This window comes from Schistosoma mansoni, chromosome W (assembly GCF_000237925.1).
Source record: "Schistosoma mansoni strain Puerto Rico chromosome W, complete genome".
Taxonomy (NCBI): domain Eukaryota; kingdom Metazoa; phylum Platyhelminthes; class Trematoda; order Strigeidida; family Schistosomatidae; genus Schistosoma; species Schistosoma mansoni.
This window is the reverse complement of record NC_031502.1, coordinates 21982996-21998167: the sequence shown is the minus strand read 5'-3', so window position 1 is coordinate 21998167 and position 15172 is coordinate 21982996. Positions and strand designations below refer to the sequence as shown.

The following is a 15172-nucleotide window of genomic DNA, read 5'->3' as shown; positions in this document are numbered from 1 at the left end:
TCTATATGTGTTTGAAGTCTTTTATGAAGTCGAACTATTTAATCAACAGGTATCAGTTCATGTGTTGTGTTGTCACCAGTCAAAGTGTGACTATAGATGAGGATGTGTACTCTACCATAGCTGGTACTTCGATGCGGTAGTTGGGATTGGCTATTCTGACGATGCAGCAAAGCTCTAGTAGTTGAAAAGCCTATTTGCCCCAGTAGCTCTCGTTCACCATCCCCTTCTAACTTGCTATTCCGCATATGCGGCTAGTTTTTAAGTTATAAGCCTACGAAGTATTACGCCTGTAACCAAACTGCAAGGTACATGTTGATGTTCGGCTTCACTCCTTCAGTCTACAATTCTGTGGTATTAGCTTATGCTATCTTTGAAACGTAGGTGTGGTTATTTAACTAGCCATAAAGTGCTTTGAAAACTAGTTCAAGTGATTTTCAGTTACTCAGTTTCTTCACGACCCATCAATATCGTGAAAGGTAGGTTATGGTCAAGCCTCCAAGATGTACTTAATTAGTATGATTTGGTCAAAAATATTTTCTGAACATTGCTAGTGGATGATGACAGCTGGATTTTTAGTGTTTACATCAAGCGTTGTATAATAGGTAAGGACGAGTAAGCTAACGAAGTTGTAAACTTTGATCAACTAAGGTAGTTGGGACATGTGTTACCTACAGCTAACCACAACCTTCCTTATATACAACCTATCTTTTATATACTACCACCAGTAAATTAACTACTTCTATGAATCCGGTGTTCATCTTGTTGTGCTAACGAGGTATGGCAACTTGAACCGATGCATATGTGTTCCTGGTCCCACGTTGTGGCTGACTGACTGACTGACTCTGTTTTATACTGGCTAACATGACAGTAAATGAGTAGGAAGCTGTAGGTGACCAAATAAAGACATGATATCAGTCCATAACATCGTTGACTGTTCATTTGAATCGTATGAATAGTTGGGATTCGCAAAATAATCATATTGTATAAGTGAAATAACATTAAACAGGATCATATTAGCATTTCACGTAGTTATTAAATAAAAGTGGAATATCAGATTAAATACATCAAACATAGGTTAGTGATTTCATAACTGATCCGTATGTTTGCTGTACGGTGAATGGAACGAAACTCAATGAGTTATGTAATTTATTGTAAGATGGAATGCGAAGAAAGTAAAATCGTAATCAATTCTCCATATATTTGCCCAATTGAAGATTGTTTCACTTAGGGATTTACACATTCACATAATAAACATGAACCCATCTCAATCCAATACGCTTGAGGTTTATTTGTTTTCAAGGGGACAGCAACTATGAAATTTGTTGACATACCTTAAAGTAAAGCAAAATAACATTGATAAACATAATGTGATAAATGGATAGACATCATCTTATAAAAATTAATTATGATATTGATATTAGATATCTGTATGACAATTGGTAGGAGTAGACTCAGCCATTTGAAGCTGTAAACAATGGAGTTCTAACGTGCCGGGTTTGAGGCCGTTAACTGATTGCGGAATATCGCAGACCACTGGGTACCAATCTAACCATCTAAAGGATAGGCGCTAGCTGCGGCACATAGCGGGCTGTGGGTTTCATCCTCAGTGTGACTGTGAATGCACAATGCTCTGAAGTCTTACTCTAGAATTAAATGGTTGTCCATTGCTACCAGATTTCCAAAAATTGTCATGTAAACTAAAAATTGTTGTCATCACTAATAGGTAGCAAAACATCGCTTTTTTTAATCCAGCCAAATAATGGAGTTATTAGTTGATAGTTGAAACCATGAGTCAATTGAATCTAGACCACTATGGAAAGCCTGAAAGCACTGGATGTCCGTTTCGTCCTATTATGGGACTCTTCAGCATTGCGCATCCATGATATAGCAACTCAACTGAATTCCACATTGTAACATTGGACACCTGGCTAGTGCTTGTAGCAATTAGAGCTAGCAAAGAGAGCTGATAGCCGTGAGTTCCATATCTAACTGGGTCGTGTTTATGTACCTCTGAAGAGTTTTCTACTAAGACGAAACAACCTGCCGATTCTCACTGCTTTTCATCAATACCTCAGATGCAATCAATCTGCTACAAATACTATCTACAAATGAAATTGTCCTTAAATAGTGACAATTAAATGAAAAACAAAAAAGAAAATACTTGAACATCAAAAACTCACCTGTTGTTGATAATACACCAGCTCTAGCTGCAGTTTTATATAATGGTGCAATATAATCATTTGAATCAGGTACATAATCCATTTCTGGTTTCATATGTATTATTGGCATTATAGATAACATTTCACCTAGTATAGAATCAGTCACTTGCATTGTTTTATCATCCCATCTTAAAGAAAAAGAAAAAGGAATAAAGGAAAGTTATGTAAAGAAGATAAAAAAGATATGTAATATAGTAGATGTTGTATTTTCTGACCTGGATGACACTCATAGTATTGACACCATCATTAGAAGAACAATTTTCAAATGGAAATGAGATATATCTCCCAACAGAACTGGTTGAACTCCACTGGTTACTGCTTCTCACTAGAACTCCAGGAAATACCTCATGGAGCCAGTCACTAGTGAGCATATGATTATTATTAGAAGGGGGTTAAATTGACTCATGAATTTAACTATATAAAATTACTAAAATCTCCACAAAACCTCCTTCTGATAATGATCATATGCTCACAAGTGACTGGCTCCAAAAGGTATTTCCTGGAGTTCTAGTGAAAAACAGTAACTAGTGAAGTTCAACCAGGTCTGTTGTGAGATATCAACTCACTGAAGACATTGGTGAATGATTGCTCAATTTCGTGGATTGGTTAATGTTGGACATTTACACCGTACGATGCCGGCTCAGTGGTCTAGTGGTTAAGCGCTCGCGCGAGAGATCGATAGGTCCTGGGTTCGGATCTCGTTAGGTGGGATCGTGGATGAGCACTGCTAAGGAGTCCCACAATAGGATGATTTGACCGTCTAGTGCTTCGAGGTTTTCCTTGGTGGTCTAACTTCAATGGATTCATGATCTCAACTATATAAAAATTACTAAAATCTCCACAAAACCCCCTTCTGAAAATGAGATATCTTTGAATATGTCTACATGAACATCAACTTGCTTTCAAATGGTACAAGATAAGCCTGATTATGTCATAATATATCATACTTTTTGTTGATTTTAGTGTTACACTTTCCTATTTCTGCTAGATTATCTTCTCTATAAAATTAAAAATGGTGACTTGTTCTAAATTACGATCAAACGGTTGTTCATTATTTTGTAATTTTCAATGTTTCTCTCTAATTAAATTACTGCCTTCGATTGAGATCATGAATGGATCAATGTTAGACGACCAATGAAAACCTGGAAGTACTTGACGGCTGTTTCGTCCTAGTATAAGACTCCTCAGCAATGTGCACCCATGATTCCTCACTTGGGATCGTTTGTTCAAGTTAAGATTGTTTTTAGAGATAGGTTTGTAAATTTTAACCTAGAGCTACGTGAACTACAAGTCTAGCATATATCATTTGTATTAACCTTTTCATGATAGATTATTTCCTGTTAATTACAGTAATACTATTACATGGCTGTCTTTTTGTATTAATAAAAAATATCAAAATGGACAGTGATCTAGTGATCACTTATTGAATTGGATCAAATAAAGAGATATTGCAATTAATTGAATATCATTAGACAAATTCATGATATCCAATCTACTGTGGATAACTACACAATTAAGATGAGATTGTTAGAAGGATGAATAGTTGCTAGCAGTGGGATCCAGGACGTGTGTTACATCCTACTTGGGACTCACCAGCTGGATGAACCTGTATTCCAGAGATGATGTCGATTCCGAGACTCGAACTCAGTACCTTTTGCTTTAAACGCTATCACATTATCCACTCAGCTACCGACCCCTGATAGCCACTTGTTTGTGCAATGGGAAGATCCAAACAAACAATACAAAACGAAGTTAAAAAGATGCTTTTATAAGTTTCTCAGTTATATTTACCTGAAACCATCCATAAATAATCCATGTACAAGTACACCATCTTTTGGTTTATCTATCATTTTATCAACATCTAATATTTCACCAAGACGAAGTTTTGATGTAGCAATAGAAATTTCTTCTTGATTACGATAATATGGTAGAACATTAAATTTAAATGTTAAATGATCAATTGGATAATCATATTTTCGTGCATAATTTTGTAAAATCCCAGTTAGAAAACCTAAAACAAAAAACATGATATAGACATATATAAGTAGTATATATCATCAGTCAAAAGTGAAATGTCTCGAGTCAGAGGGTTAAGAAGATCATAGAAAAGAGAATGAGAACCGAGGATGATTGCTATGGAAACGAAAGAATAATTGATTTACATTTTGTAAATGAAGTATTTACTGTATGGTTCTTAGATTTTATTAAGATGTTCTGTAATTTTGTACTCAAATACATTCGGTTATCCCAACTGGTGTTCTCGTTCACTACACTACTACTGTATAGGTTACTTTATACGTAAATACTTAATGTTACTTTGTGAAACAGCTCCAATGATGACAAATTGTGAAGTACAATAAGTGAAATCTTGTACATGTGTACTGAATGATAAATGCATGAAGAGACACTAGACATGAATGTTTATGAGATGGTGGAGAAGATTTGCAGCTCAGGTGAGTGATTTTGATGTAGGTTTGTTCTTCAGCTCAGAGAACATACCTACATCAAAAATGAATGCTTATTTCATTCATGATTTCCATCCTCAATGATTATTCTATTGTATTCAATAGTGAAGTTGTCATTTAAAGGTAGATTTCGTATCAGCACTATCAGCAAATTGAGTTTTCCTTCTTCTGATTACATCACGAGTTCATCTTATCTGTAAACGGAACGAAGATTCTGTGACACAATAACCAAATAAGATAACTATTCCAATACATCCCAGCCCCACTAATTAGAGAGAGAAGTCTAGGTTCAGAAGAGGGAAAATGTATTCCACAACCAGTCAGAAGCACGAACAACAACAAGCACGAATCAAGAGCATATATACGAATATTTAAATTTCATACAGACAGTTCCCTTGATCATCTTGATAAGAGCAAGAACAAAGACCATAACATATTTTCTACTTTAGTTTTGTATAATTTATAAACTTTTGAAGTTGTTAGTAAGTGTTTCCTGTTGGAGGTCCAACTAAGTTCCATATCACTAAAACATCATTTTAACATAATAGGAATAGAGGAAATAGATATTCAGTAAAGTACCTCCCCCTACATTATTTCATAATGTAAGGATCAGTAGTTTGCTTCATAAAATACTGTTAACATTAAATCGTATGAAAATCGTATTAATATGTGTATTAGCAATATCTATATTATTATCAGAAGGGGATTTTGTGGAGATTTTTAGTAATTTTATATAGTTGAAATCATGAGTCGATTGAAGCTAGACCACCATGGAAAACCTGGAAGCACTGGACGGCCGTTTCGTCCTATTGTGGGACTCCTCAGCCGGCTCGGTGGTCTAGTGGTTAAGCACTCGCGCGCAAGACTGATAAGTCCTGAGTTCGATTTCCACGAAGCGTCATCGTGAGTGCGCACTTCTGAGGAGTCCCACAATGGGACGAAACGTCCATTCAGTGCTTCAAGGTTTTCCATGATGGTCTAGCTCCAATTGACTCATAATTTCAAACATATAAAAATATCTATATTAGTCAATGTATAAAGTATCATTTGATTAATAAATGCTTTCATATGATAAATATTGATGGGTTCGCCCTACTGTCTAGTACACTGTCAAATTGTCTTTTTAAATGTTGAAAATTTGAACAGATTAATCCTATACGAAGTACTACTTATGAGTTATATACTTGCCGTCTTTTTCAATGTGACATTTAAACAACAGGAGATTACTGAAAATGGATTCATGTTATGCTAGTGATTGTTAAGGTTATTTCAGTAAAAAATTTCATATTGAATTGCCTATAACATGATGATTTCCGGTACTCAGTTCTAACTAATCAATTGAAGGTCGGCGCTAATTTCAGTCAAAATATTCACAATATCATAAGGGGGTTTCGGGGAGAGTTTAGTAATTTGATAGTTGAAATCATGAGTCAATTGAAGCTAGACCACCATGGGAAACCTGGAAGCACTGGATGGCCGTTTTGTCCCAGTATGGGACTCAGCAGTGTGCATCTACGATCACGCACTCGCGAGATTAGAACCCTGGATCTATCAGTCTCGCGTGTGAGCGCCTAATCTCTATTCACAATATGTAAAGGTGATTTCACCGATTTTAAAAGTGATCAAGCTAAAGAAAAGGATGCGGGAAAATAACTGTAATATGGATGATGGTAGAAATAATTTTAAAGCATGGAGCTGATAGTCCCAAGATAATATTAAAATTCAAAATTGATAGGAAAACAAAAATAAACATGATCATATGTACATAGTTGTAAAAGATTTCAAGTCATATTACTTAAGATCACTAAATATATTGACTCAACTTAATTATGTGAACCCCCTAATTAAGAGTTTAATCTCTTGACTACCAACAATTTTGATATAGTTTGAGTTAGATTTTTCAGATAAAAGATTGAAACATAAATTTTCGGAAGTTGTTATATCTTGTAGCCGAGTGGATGCCCAGTTAATGTATGACGTGATAAGACCGCCAATCAGAGAGCAGAGAATTATCGATTGGAACAGTGCCACACGAAAACTGTACGAGCAGTCTAGAGTGCTTATCGATCCTGTTTCTGCCTAACCCAGCCAGTTAAGTCCTAAACACCAATAACAGCCTCTGTGGTATGAATGCTTGTATTTCAAACATACTGAATTTATATACCAAACAGACTGACCACATTACACCATGAAATAGAAAATAACATTTGTACAAGAGTTAGCCAAATATGGCTGTGAATAGGGGGAGCAGTAATTAATGGACTGGGTATAACTCGGGAATAGTAAATCGTACAATAATAGTTCAAGGGTCAAAATAAAGCTCACAATGAAAGGAACATGAATATGAGAAGTTTAATTATTTAGCAAATAAATTATGTGCATAATATCGGTCCATAAATGGATCCCAAAGTTACCATTCACTATTGTTATCGGGGCATAACAGAAGTGTTTTTAAATAGTTGTACTTCACTTAATATTTCTAGTCAGTGTAAGTCGATCTGTAGTATACAAGAACTAGAATGGGGATAATTGAATGTATTTGAGTACAAAATTATAGAATATCTCAGTAAAATATGAGGACCATATTGTAAATAGACAATTTGCAAACTATTAATCAGTCGTCTCAATCTTGACTGTTCCTTCTGCAACCAATGGTTAGAGACCTTGAATGACATGACTCAAAATCGTTTGCAATAGCGAAGGTGAGTCCACTCTTTGTGTTCTACCAAATTCTATTCTTCTGAATTCTTCATGTCTCTTTCTCTTTTCTCTTTCTAAATTTATCTCATTGGATTATACTCTTTCAATAACATCTTCAAACCCTAATCTTTCAGATTACTGCTTATACTCTTACTATTTCTACGACTATGGGATTTGAGTCGATAACTGCATCTGTGTGTTAATATGGTATGGCAACTCGAACTGATGTACGTACGTACGTACGTACGAAGTTCTACGTTATGACTGACTGACTGACCTTCTGCAAATATCAGTTCATCATCTCCGATTATTATTGTTCATGCATTTTCATACCGATAGCGCTTCGTTCCCGTTCTTTCCTTATCGATCTTCTACTGAAATATATTCAATGCCCGACTATCGTAATACACTACTTATGCGGATATAAGTAACCCACACCACAAATCTAGTATACATTCTTATGATTCATATATATTCTATCCTTTAGTTTCGCATGCATATACAACAAAAACTGAACTAGAAAAACGAATATATATTTACCTTGAGGAAAATAGAATCCAGATATCCAAAATGAAAGAGGTTTTCCTCTAATCATCCATGTATTAACAAAATCACAACGTAGTACTAAATCATTTATCCAACTACCTAATGGTTTTAAACTTGGATATGATTTAGTTGACCAAATAGTTGGTACAGAATTTTGTAAAACTGCCGTGTATACACCTTCTAAATCTTCTGACATAACAATAAATCCTTTAATTGCTTTTTTAAGTTGTTTCAAAGAATTCTAAAGAATAAAAAAAAACTATCAGTATAGGATTGTAAGGAAATTGTTAAGTTTAGATTAATATCATGAATGGATCAATGTTAGACTACTATTGAAAACCTGGAAGCACTGGACAGCCGTTTCATCCTAGTATGGAACTCCTCAGCAGTGCTCATCTATGATCCCATATGCGGGACTCAAATCACGGACCTTCGGTCTTCCAGGTTCCCAATGATGACCTAACATTGATCCATTCATGATATTAATCTAAAATAATAAAAAAACTAATCTCAATGATGTTCAAAAAGATTATTATCAATGAATAAAATATGAAACAATAGTCACAACCATATATTTATAGATTGGAACGGATTAGTACCACCTAACTAACAGTCAATAACTTGATAACTAAGTACATCATCATGTACTCAAAACTTGAACCATTCTTTGTAAGTATATGTGTTTGTGTGCGACTGTTCATACAGAATTAGTTGAAGTGAATTTTGAACAATGTAGATCACTAATAGAAAGTTAAATGTTTTAATTATTATACTTTTATTGTAATTCATTTAGTTCCATAATGATATTTCTGTGTGATCAAATATATCTTGTTATTTAGTGAGACAGTCTGTAATTTGTGCTTAAATACATTCGATTGTCCCCACTCGTGTTCTTGTTCACTACATTTGGTGTCGCTGCCAACCAGGAGAAGGAAGGGTGCTATTCTGCAGACGCCGCTGTGGGCTTGGAGTCGAGGTGCTGGTTGGGGCAGTCTGGTGCGGATAGGTGACGTCGATTGGAGTGTTCTGGCGGGTCAGCGTTGGCTGTAGCAGGTGCTGTCGACGTAGAGGAGCAGTGGGACGTGCGGCTTCTGGGTGGACATCAGATGTAGATGGCTCAGCAGGCCGGTGGAGTACGGATGTTGAACGTCCCAGGTGCCGGGTGGATGTCGGATGTTGATCCCCCGGCAGGTCGACGGAGCTATGGAGGTCAGCGCGCCGCAGACTCAACATTTTGACGGGGAGCTTGGCACAGACTGCAATACAAGAAGAAGGTGAGCACGGCGAGCAGAACCACTGAATGAACGAATGCTTTAAAGGGGAGACGAGTGTAGTGTGGTCTACTTATATCCATATAAGTAGTATATGGTGATGGTCAGACATAGAATGTATTTTGGCAGAAGACCGATAAGGAAAAAACTGAAATAAAGCGCAATTGGTAGGAAAATGCATAAACAATGAAATCAGATAAGACGGACTGATATTTGCAAAAAGAACAGTGGAGATTGAGACAATTGGCTGTTATCTTGCAAATTAACTGTTCATTGTATGGTTATCAGAATTTAGTGAGATAGTCTGTAATTTGTACTTAAATACATTCGATTGTCCCCAACAAGTATTCTGTTCACTGCATTTGTTTGAAATTAACTGTTGGTGTGAAGGTAATGATGAGTAAGATCATGAAATCGGTCGATTCAATTTAACAGAAAAGCTTCATTAATTGAATCAGGGTATCAAATATATTCAAATTTCTAATTTTAAACTGTATTATTAGTTATTATGGTATGTAAGATTTTGATAACTTAAGTGAAAAATGTAAGAGTAATTAACCCGAATAAATTGATCTAATCTAGGCAATATTTTGAGAATTATAAGCAAAGATGGATAGTAGCTAGCAGTGGAATTCAGTTTCACGCGCGTTTCGTCCTATGTGGAATTCATCAGCTGGATGTGCCTGCATCTCAGAGTTGATGTTTACTGTGGGACTCGAATCCAGTACCTTTCGCTTCAAGAAAGTGGCTATCAGGACTCAGTAGCTAGGTGGATAACGCAATGGCATTTGAAGCGAAAGGATGAAACGCCCGCTATGGGTTCCACTGTTAGCTACCATCGATCTTTGTTTATAATGCTTGTGAATTAAGGCAATATCGAGCAATACGCACAGTATGCACATATGCCAATAAGAGACTGATCAATTGCAGTCCTAAACATCAATGGGAAGATTCAAACAAACAATACCAAGTGAATTTCGAGAAGCGTAAATAAGTAGCTATTTGCAAAATCATATAGTTCAAAAATTATCTCCAATTTATTCAAGTTCACATGATTACATCTAAAATGAGTCAGTTACTGATGATTATTGTTCTATATCACGAATTCATTGAGTCTGGAAATATGAGACATTGGATTCTACTAAGTGATCAAAAGCAAATTACTTATATCCAATTCTAAATGTTCTAAATATGATCTATAGTGACATTGTAGTTGCTTACCACTGTAGAGTTTATACTAAAACAGAACAGAAGTACAATAAACTCTGGTTTACAATGAATTTTCAGATGATATTATGAAATTATTAGCAGATATAATACTACTTAAAACTTACTTACGTCTGCCACCCCTCGCGGAGAAGCATAGGCCACCCATCAGCATTCTCCATCCAACTCTGTCCTGGGCAATCCTTTCCAGTTCTTTCCAGTTGTTATTCACTCTTTTCATATCTGCTTCTATTTCCCGACGTAATGTGTTCTTTGGCCTTCCTCTTTTCCGCTTCCCTTCCGGATTCCAAGTTATGGCTTGCCTCGTGATGAAGTTTGGTGATTTCTTCAATGTATGTCTGATCCAATTCCAACGTCTTTTCCTAATTTCCTATTCAGATGGAAGCTGGTTTGTCTTCTCCCATAAAACGCTGTTGCTGATAGTATTCGGCCAATGGATGTTGAGTATTTTATGAATACTTGTACTTTCTTGACGATGGATTTAGTAGTTCTCCACGTTTCAGCTCCATACAGTAGGACTGTCTTGACGTTCGTATTGAAGATCCTGACTTTGAAATTAGTTGATAGTTGTTTTGAGTTCCATATGTTCTTCAATTGTCAAAATGCTGTCCTTGCTTTGCCAATCTTCGCCTTTACATCTGCATCCGATCCTCCTTGTTTATCAATGATGCTTCCCAGAAACGTGAATGTTTCTACCACTTCCAGAGTTTCTCCATCAAGTTTAATCGGCTTAGTGTTCACCGTGTTGTATTTAAGAATCTTGCTTTCTCTTTCGTGTATGTTGAGGCCTATTGATGCAGAGACTACTGCTACATTAGTTGTCTTTGTCTGTATTTGTTCATGTGTATGGGACAGAAGAGTTAGGTCATCTGCGATATCCAAATATTCTAATATATTCCGAGATGTCCATTGTATTCAGTGTTTCCCCTCAGATGTTGAAGTCTTCATAATTCAGTCAATCACCAGAAGAAAGAGGAAGGGGGAGAGTAGACAGCCTTGTCTGACTCCAGTCCTTACTAGAAATACATCTGTCAGCTGTTCCTCAATGCACGACTTTGCACTGTAGTTGGTATATATATATATCATAGTAACCATGTCAACTATAATGATTCCATTTATATACATATACATACCTTGATAATTGTTAATAACCTATTGAATCGATCAATTTCTTGTGTAAGTACAATAGTTAATGAATCTATCCGACCTTTATTATCTAAATTAAATAAATCTGGACGGGCATTTTCTATTTGAATATTTTCTGGTAATTTTTTTAATATTAAATCTGATTGTTCATAAATTAATTCATCATTTGTTTTTCCTTTATTTAATGTACTCAATGTACGGGGTTGAATATTGAGGATTACAGATAATAAATTATTGGTTTCTTGGAGCTTTGATTATTAAAAAAGAGAAAAAACAAACAAACAACAGAATTATAAACTTATAATCAGAAGTGGGGGGGGGTTTCTGGAGATTTTTAGTAATATTATATCGTTGAAATCATGAGTCCATTGAAGTTAGACCACCATGGAAAACCTGGAAGCATTGGACGGTCACTTCGTCCTATTGTGGGACTCCTTAGCTTCAAGAGGTATTTCCTAGAGTTCTAGTGAGAAGTAGTAACCAGTGGAGTTCAACCTGATCTGTTGGGAGATATCAAATCACTGAAGACATTGGTGAAATGATTGCTCAATTTCGGGGATTGGTTGAAGTCAGACATTAACATCGTTGGATGCCGGCTCAGTGGTCTAGTGGTTAAGCGCTTGCATGCGAGACTGATATATCCTGCGTTCGAATTTCGCGAGTGCGGTATCGTGGATGCGCACTGCTGAGGAGTCCCACAATAGGATGAAACGGCCGTCTAGTGTTTCCAGATTTTCCTTGGTGGTCTAGCTTCAATTGAATCATGATTTCAACTATCAAACTAATCAACGGTTGTCATAGGGTAGTTGTTAGCGTTCTAGTTTGTCTATGAATATACAAGCTTTCAATTGTTATTCATTCTTTATGAGTGCCAAAACCTTTCTGAAGTATTTTCACCTAAATAAATTCACAATACAAAATTCTCTTCAGTAATAGCTGAGTTCAAATGATGAATTCACAGTTTGACTACAAACATATAAGATTTAACATTTCGCTTATTAGGTCGGGCAAAGTAGATTATCAGTAAATTCTACTTGATCTAAGGTTCATACTGATTGGTAATCATTAATAAATCATCATTCTGTAATTCAGATAGAAGTTATAACTCCGCCTATAGTTCCTCCGGGGGCTACTACCGGTCCCAAGCCCGGATAAAGGAAGAGGGTTGGGCATAGGGTTAGCAACCCCATCCCGTAGAAAACCAACTCGCTAAAAAAACACTAACCAGAAAAGAATATTCAAACCATTTAAACTCTGCCCTGGGAGTAGAAAGAATAATTATGACGTCTCATGATGAAAGCCGAGTTCCTTCGGAAGTCATGAGGCCGATGCACTTTCTAACAACCAAAGAGACAATTTTTGTAGGTACATGGAATGTCCGGACAATGTGGGAGACCGGAAAAGTCTTCCAAATTGCAGATAGAAGTTATGCTTTGTATTGGATTTTAATATCTGTATTATACAGTATCCTCGTTAGTAACCACTTGTAGGACTGTAATATCAATATTTGTTGATCATTAGTGGTTGTTATAAAACAATTAATAATATTGTCAGCAAGGATGGATGGTGGCTAGTAGTAGAATCCAGTTTCACGCGCGTTTCGTCCTATTTGGGACTCGTTAGCTGGATGTACCTGCAACTGAGTTGATGTTCACTGTGGGATTCGAACCCAGTACCTTTCGCTTCAAACACCATCGCGTTATCCACTCGGCCATTGAGTCCTGATAGCCACTTGCTTGTGCAATGGGGTGAAGTTTAAATCCACTTAGTATTGTTTGTTTGAATCTTCCCATTGATGTTTAGGCCTACAACTGGTCAGTCTCGAATTGGCATATATGCTACTGTGCGTATTGCAGTCCTAAACATCAATGGGAAGATTCAAACAAACAATACTAAATGAATTTAATTAATAATATACTCTATTACATTTATACTTCTATATTAGAACACTTATTACCTGATATACTAAGTTAGCATTTTCATGCATACCAAATAATTCAGGTCCTGAACTAAATGGTAAACTAGATACATATTCCAAATATTCTGTTAAAGTTTCTTTAGTTGGTGGATAATAAATACCAGAAGATGAATAAACATAATTCGGTTTTAATGTAGATGGATGAAAGAAACGTTGAAGTATCGTACGTAAACATCTTTGATCCCAGAAATCAGTTACACGTCCACCATATGTGATCTAGAATAAGAAAGGAAAAATGATACTTTTGAATGATATGATGAATTTCAAACGTATATTCTAAATTGTCAACACTGTGTTTGTTTTGTGAACTAACTTACTTACTTACGCCTGTTACTCCCAATGGAGCATAGGCTGCCGACCAGCATTCTCCAACCCACTCTGTTCTGGGCCTTCTTTTCTAGTTCTATCCAACTTTTGTTCCTTCTTCTCATGTCTGTCTCCATTTTTCGGCGTGATGTGTTCTTTGGTCTTCCTCTTCTCCTTTGGCCTTCAGGATTCCATGTAAGGGCCTGTCTTGTGATGCAGTTGGGTGATTTCCTTAAAGTGTGTCCTATCCATTTCCAGCGCTTCTTCCTTATTTCTTTCTCCGCTGGAATCTGATTTGTTGTCTCCCACAGTAACTTGTTGTTGATAATGTCTGGCCAATGGATCCGAAGTATCTTGCGTAGACAGCTGTTAATAAACACCTGTATCTTCTGGATGATGGCTTTCGTAGTTCTCCACGTCTTCACCCCATACAGAAGAACTGTCTTGACATTTGTATTGAAAATTCTGATCTTAGTGTTGGTTGACAATTGTTTTGAGTTCCAAATGTTCTTCAGTTGTAAATATACTGCTCTTGTTTTGCCGATCCTCGCTTTCACATCTGCATTAGATCCATTTGTTTTGTGAAAGATAATATTAAAAGCTGTTTCTAGTAAGACTTCTGTTTGTTTACAGGTATTGGACAGGTTAATGTTTAAATTAACTCAGTATTTCAATGAATATCTCGTTGATATTTTAAAGAAAACAGTACTGTATTCGAGTCTTAGTGTGAACAACACTATTCGGTTACAGGTGTATTCGAATGATGAGTTTCAAACAAGATGAAACTTACATTCTGGATTATAGTATTAGTCACAATTAAACTTTAACTAAAACTTGTGACTAAATGTCAATATCGGGTTAATTCGTTCAGAATGTACATATACCAAAAAAAGACTGATCGATTCCAATCCTGGATGGCAACAAATGATATATAAAAATGTCAGAAGGGGTTTTCAGGAGATTTAGTATCTTCATAGTTGCAAGCGTGAGTCAATTGAAGCTAGACCACCATGGAAATCCTGGAAGCACTGAATGGCCTTTTCGTCGTATTATCGGGCTCCTCAGAAGTGTGCATCCACGATCCCGCACTCGCGAGATTCAAAATCTGGACCTACCATTAACGGGCTCGAGCACATTACCTCTAGACATCTGAAAAGGCAACCTCCGACGTCTCTGCTATACTTCATGAGATCATTTGTCAGATGAAGATGGACGCTAACTCTGTCGGACTCAAAAAGATTACACATGAATTTGATGATTGTAACTGTAAATCCAAATTAGACAAGATAGGAAAACTATCTGTGAAAATGCTTG

The 15172-nt window shown here is 36.3% G+C and overlaps 2 protein-coding genes and 1 non-coding gene across 3 annotated transcripts in view; all 3 read right to left on the bottom strand.

Moving 5' to 3' along the window:
* Nucleotides 1–1224: 1224 nt before the first annotated feature.
* The window catches only part of Smp_130810 (hypothetical protein), a gene marked incomplete at both ends in the record, with an annotated part of 126151 nt that continues 112203 nt past the window's right edge, over nucleotides 1225–15172 (bottom strand). Inside the window, 6 exon segments of the mRNA XM_018788974.1 lie at nucleotides 1225–1331; nucleotides 2181–2347; nucleotides 4011–4230; nucleotides 7925–8171; nucleotides 11562–11804; nucleotides 11809–11822. Coding sequence (XP_018654464.1) covers nucleotides 1225–1331; nucleotides 2181–2347; nucleotides 4011–4230; nucleotides 7925–8171; nucleotides 11562–11804; nucleotides 11809–11822 — 998 coding nt within the window.
* On the bottom strand, nucleotides 3843–3912 carry Smp_tRNA_02357_Pseudo_TTA.1.1. Its single transcript has one exon. It is a non-coding gene (tRNA).
* Smp_182470 (putative dynein heavy chain) lies at nucleotides 13511–13561 on the bottom strand (the record flags this gene model as incomplete). Its single annotated transcript, XM_018788976.1, has 1 exon — nucleotides 13511–13561. The coding sequence occupies one exon, from the start codon at nucleotides 13559–13561 to the stop codon at nucleotides 13511–13513; it is 51 nt and encodes a 16-aa protein (XP_018654465.1).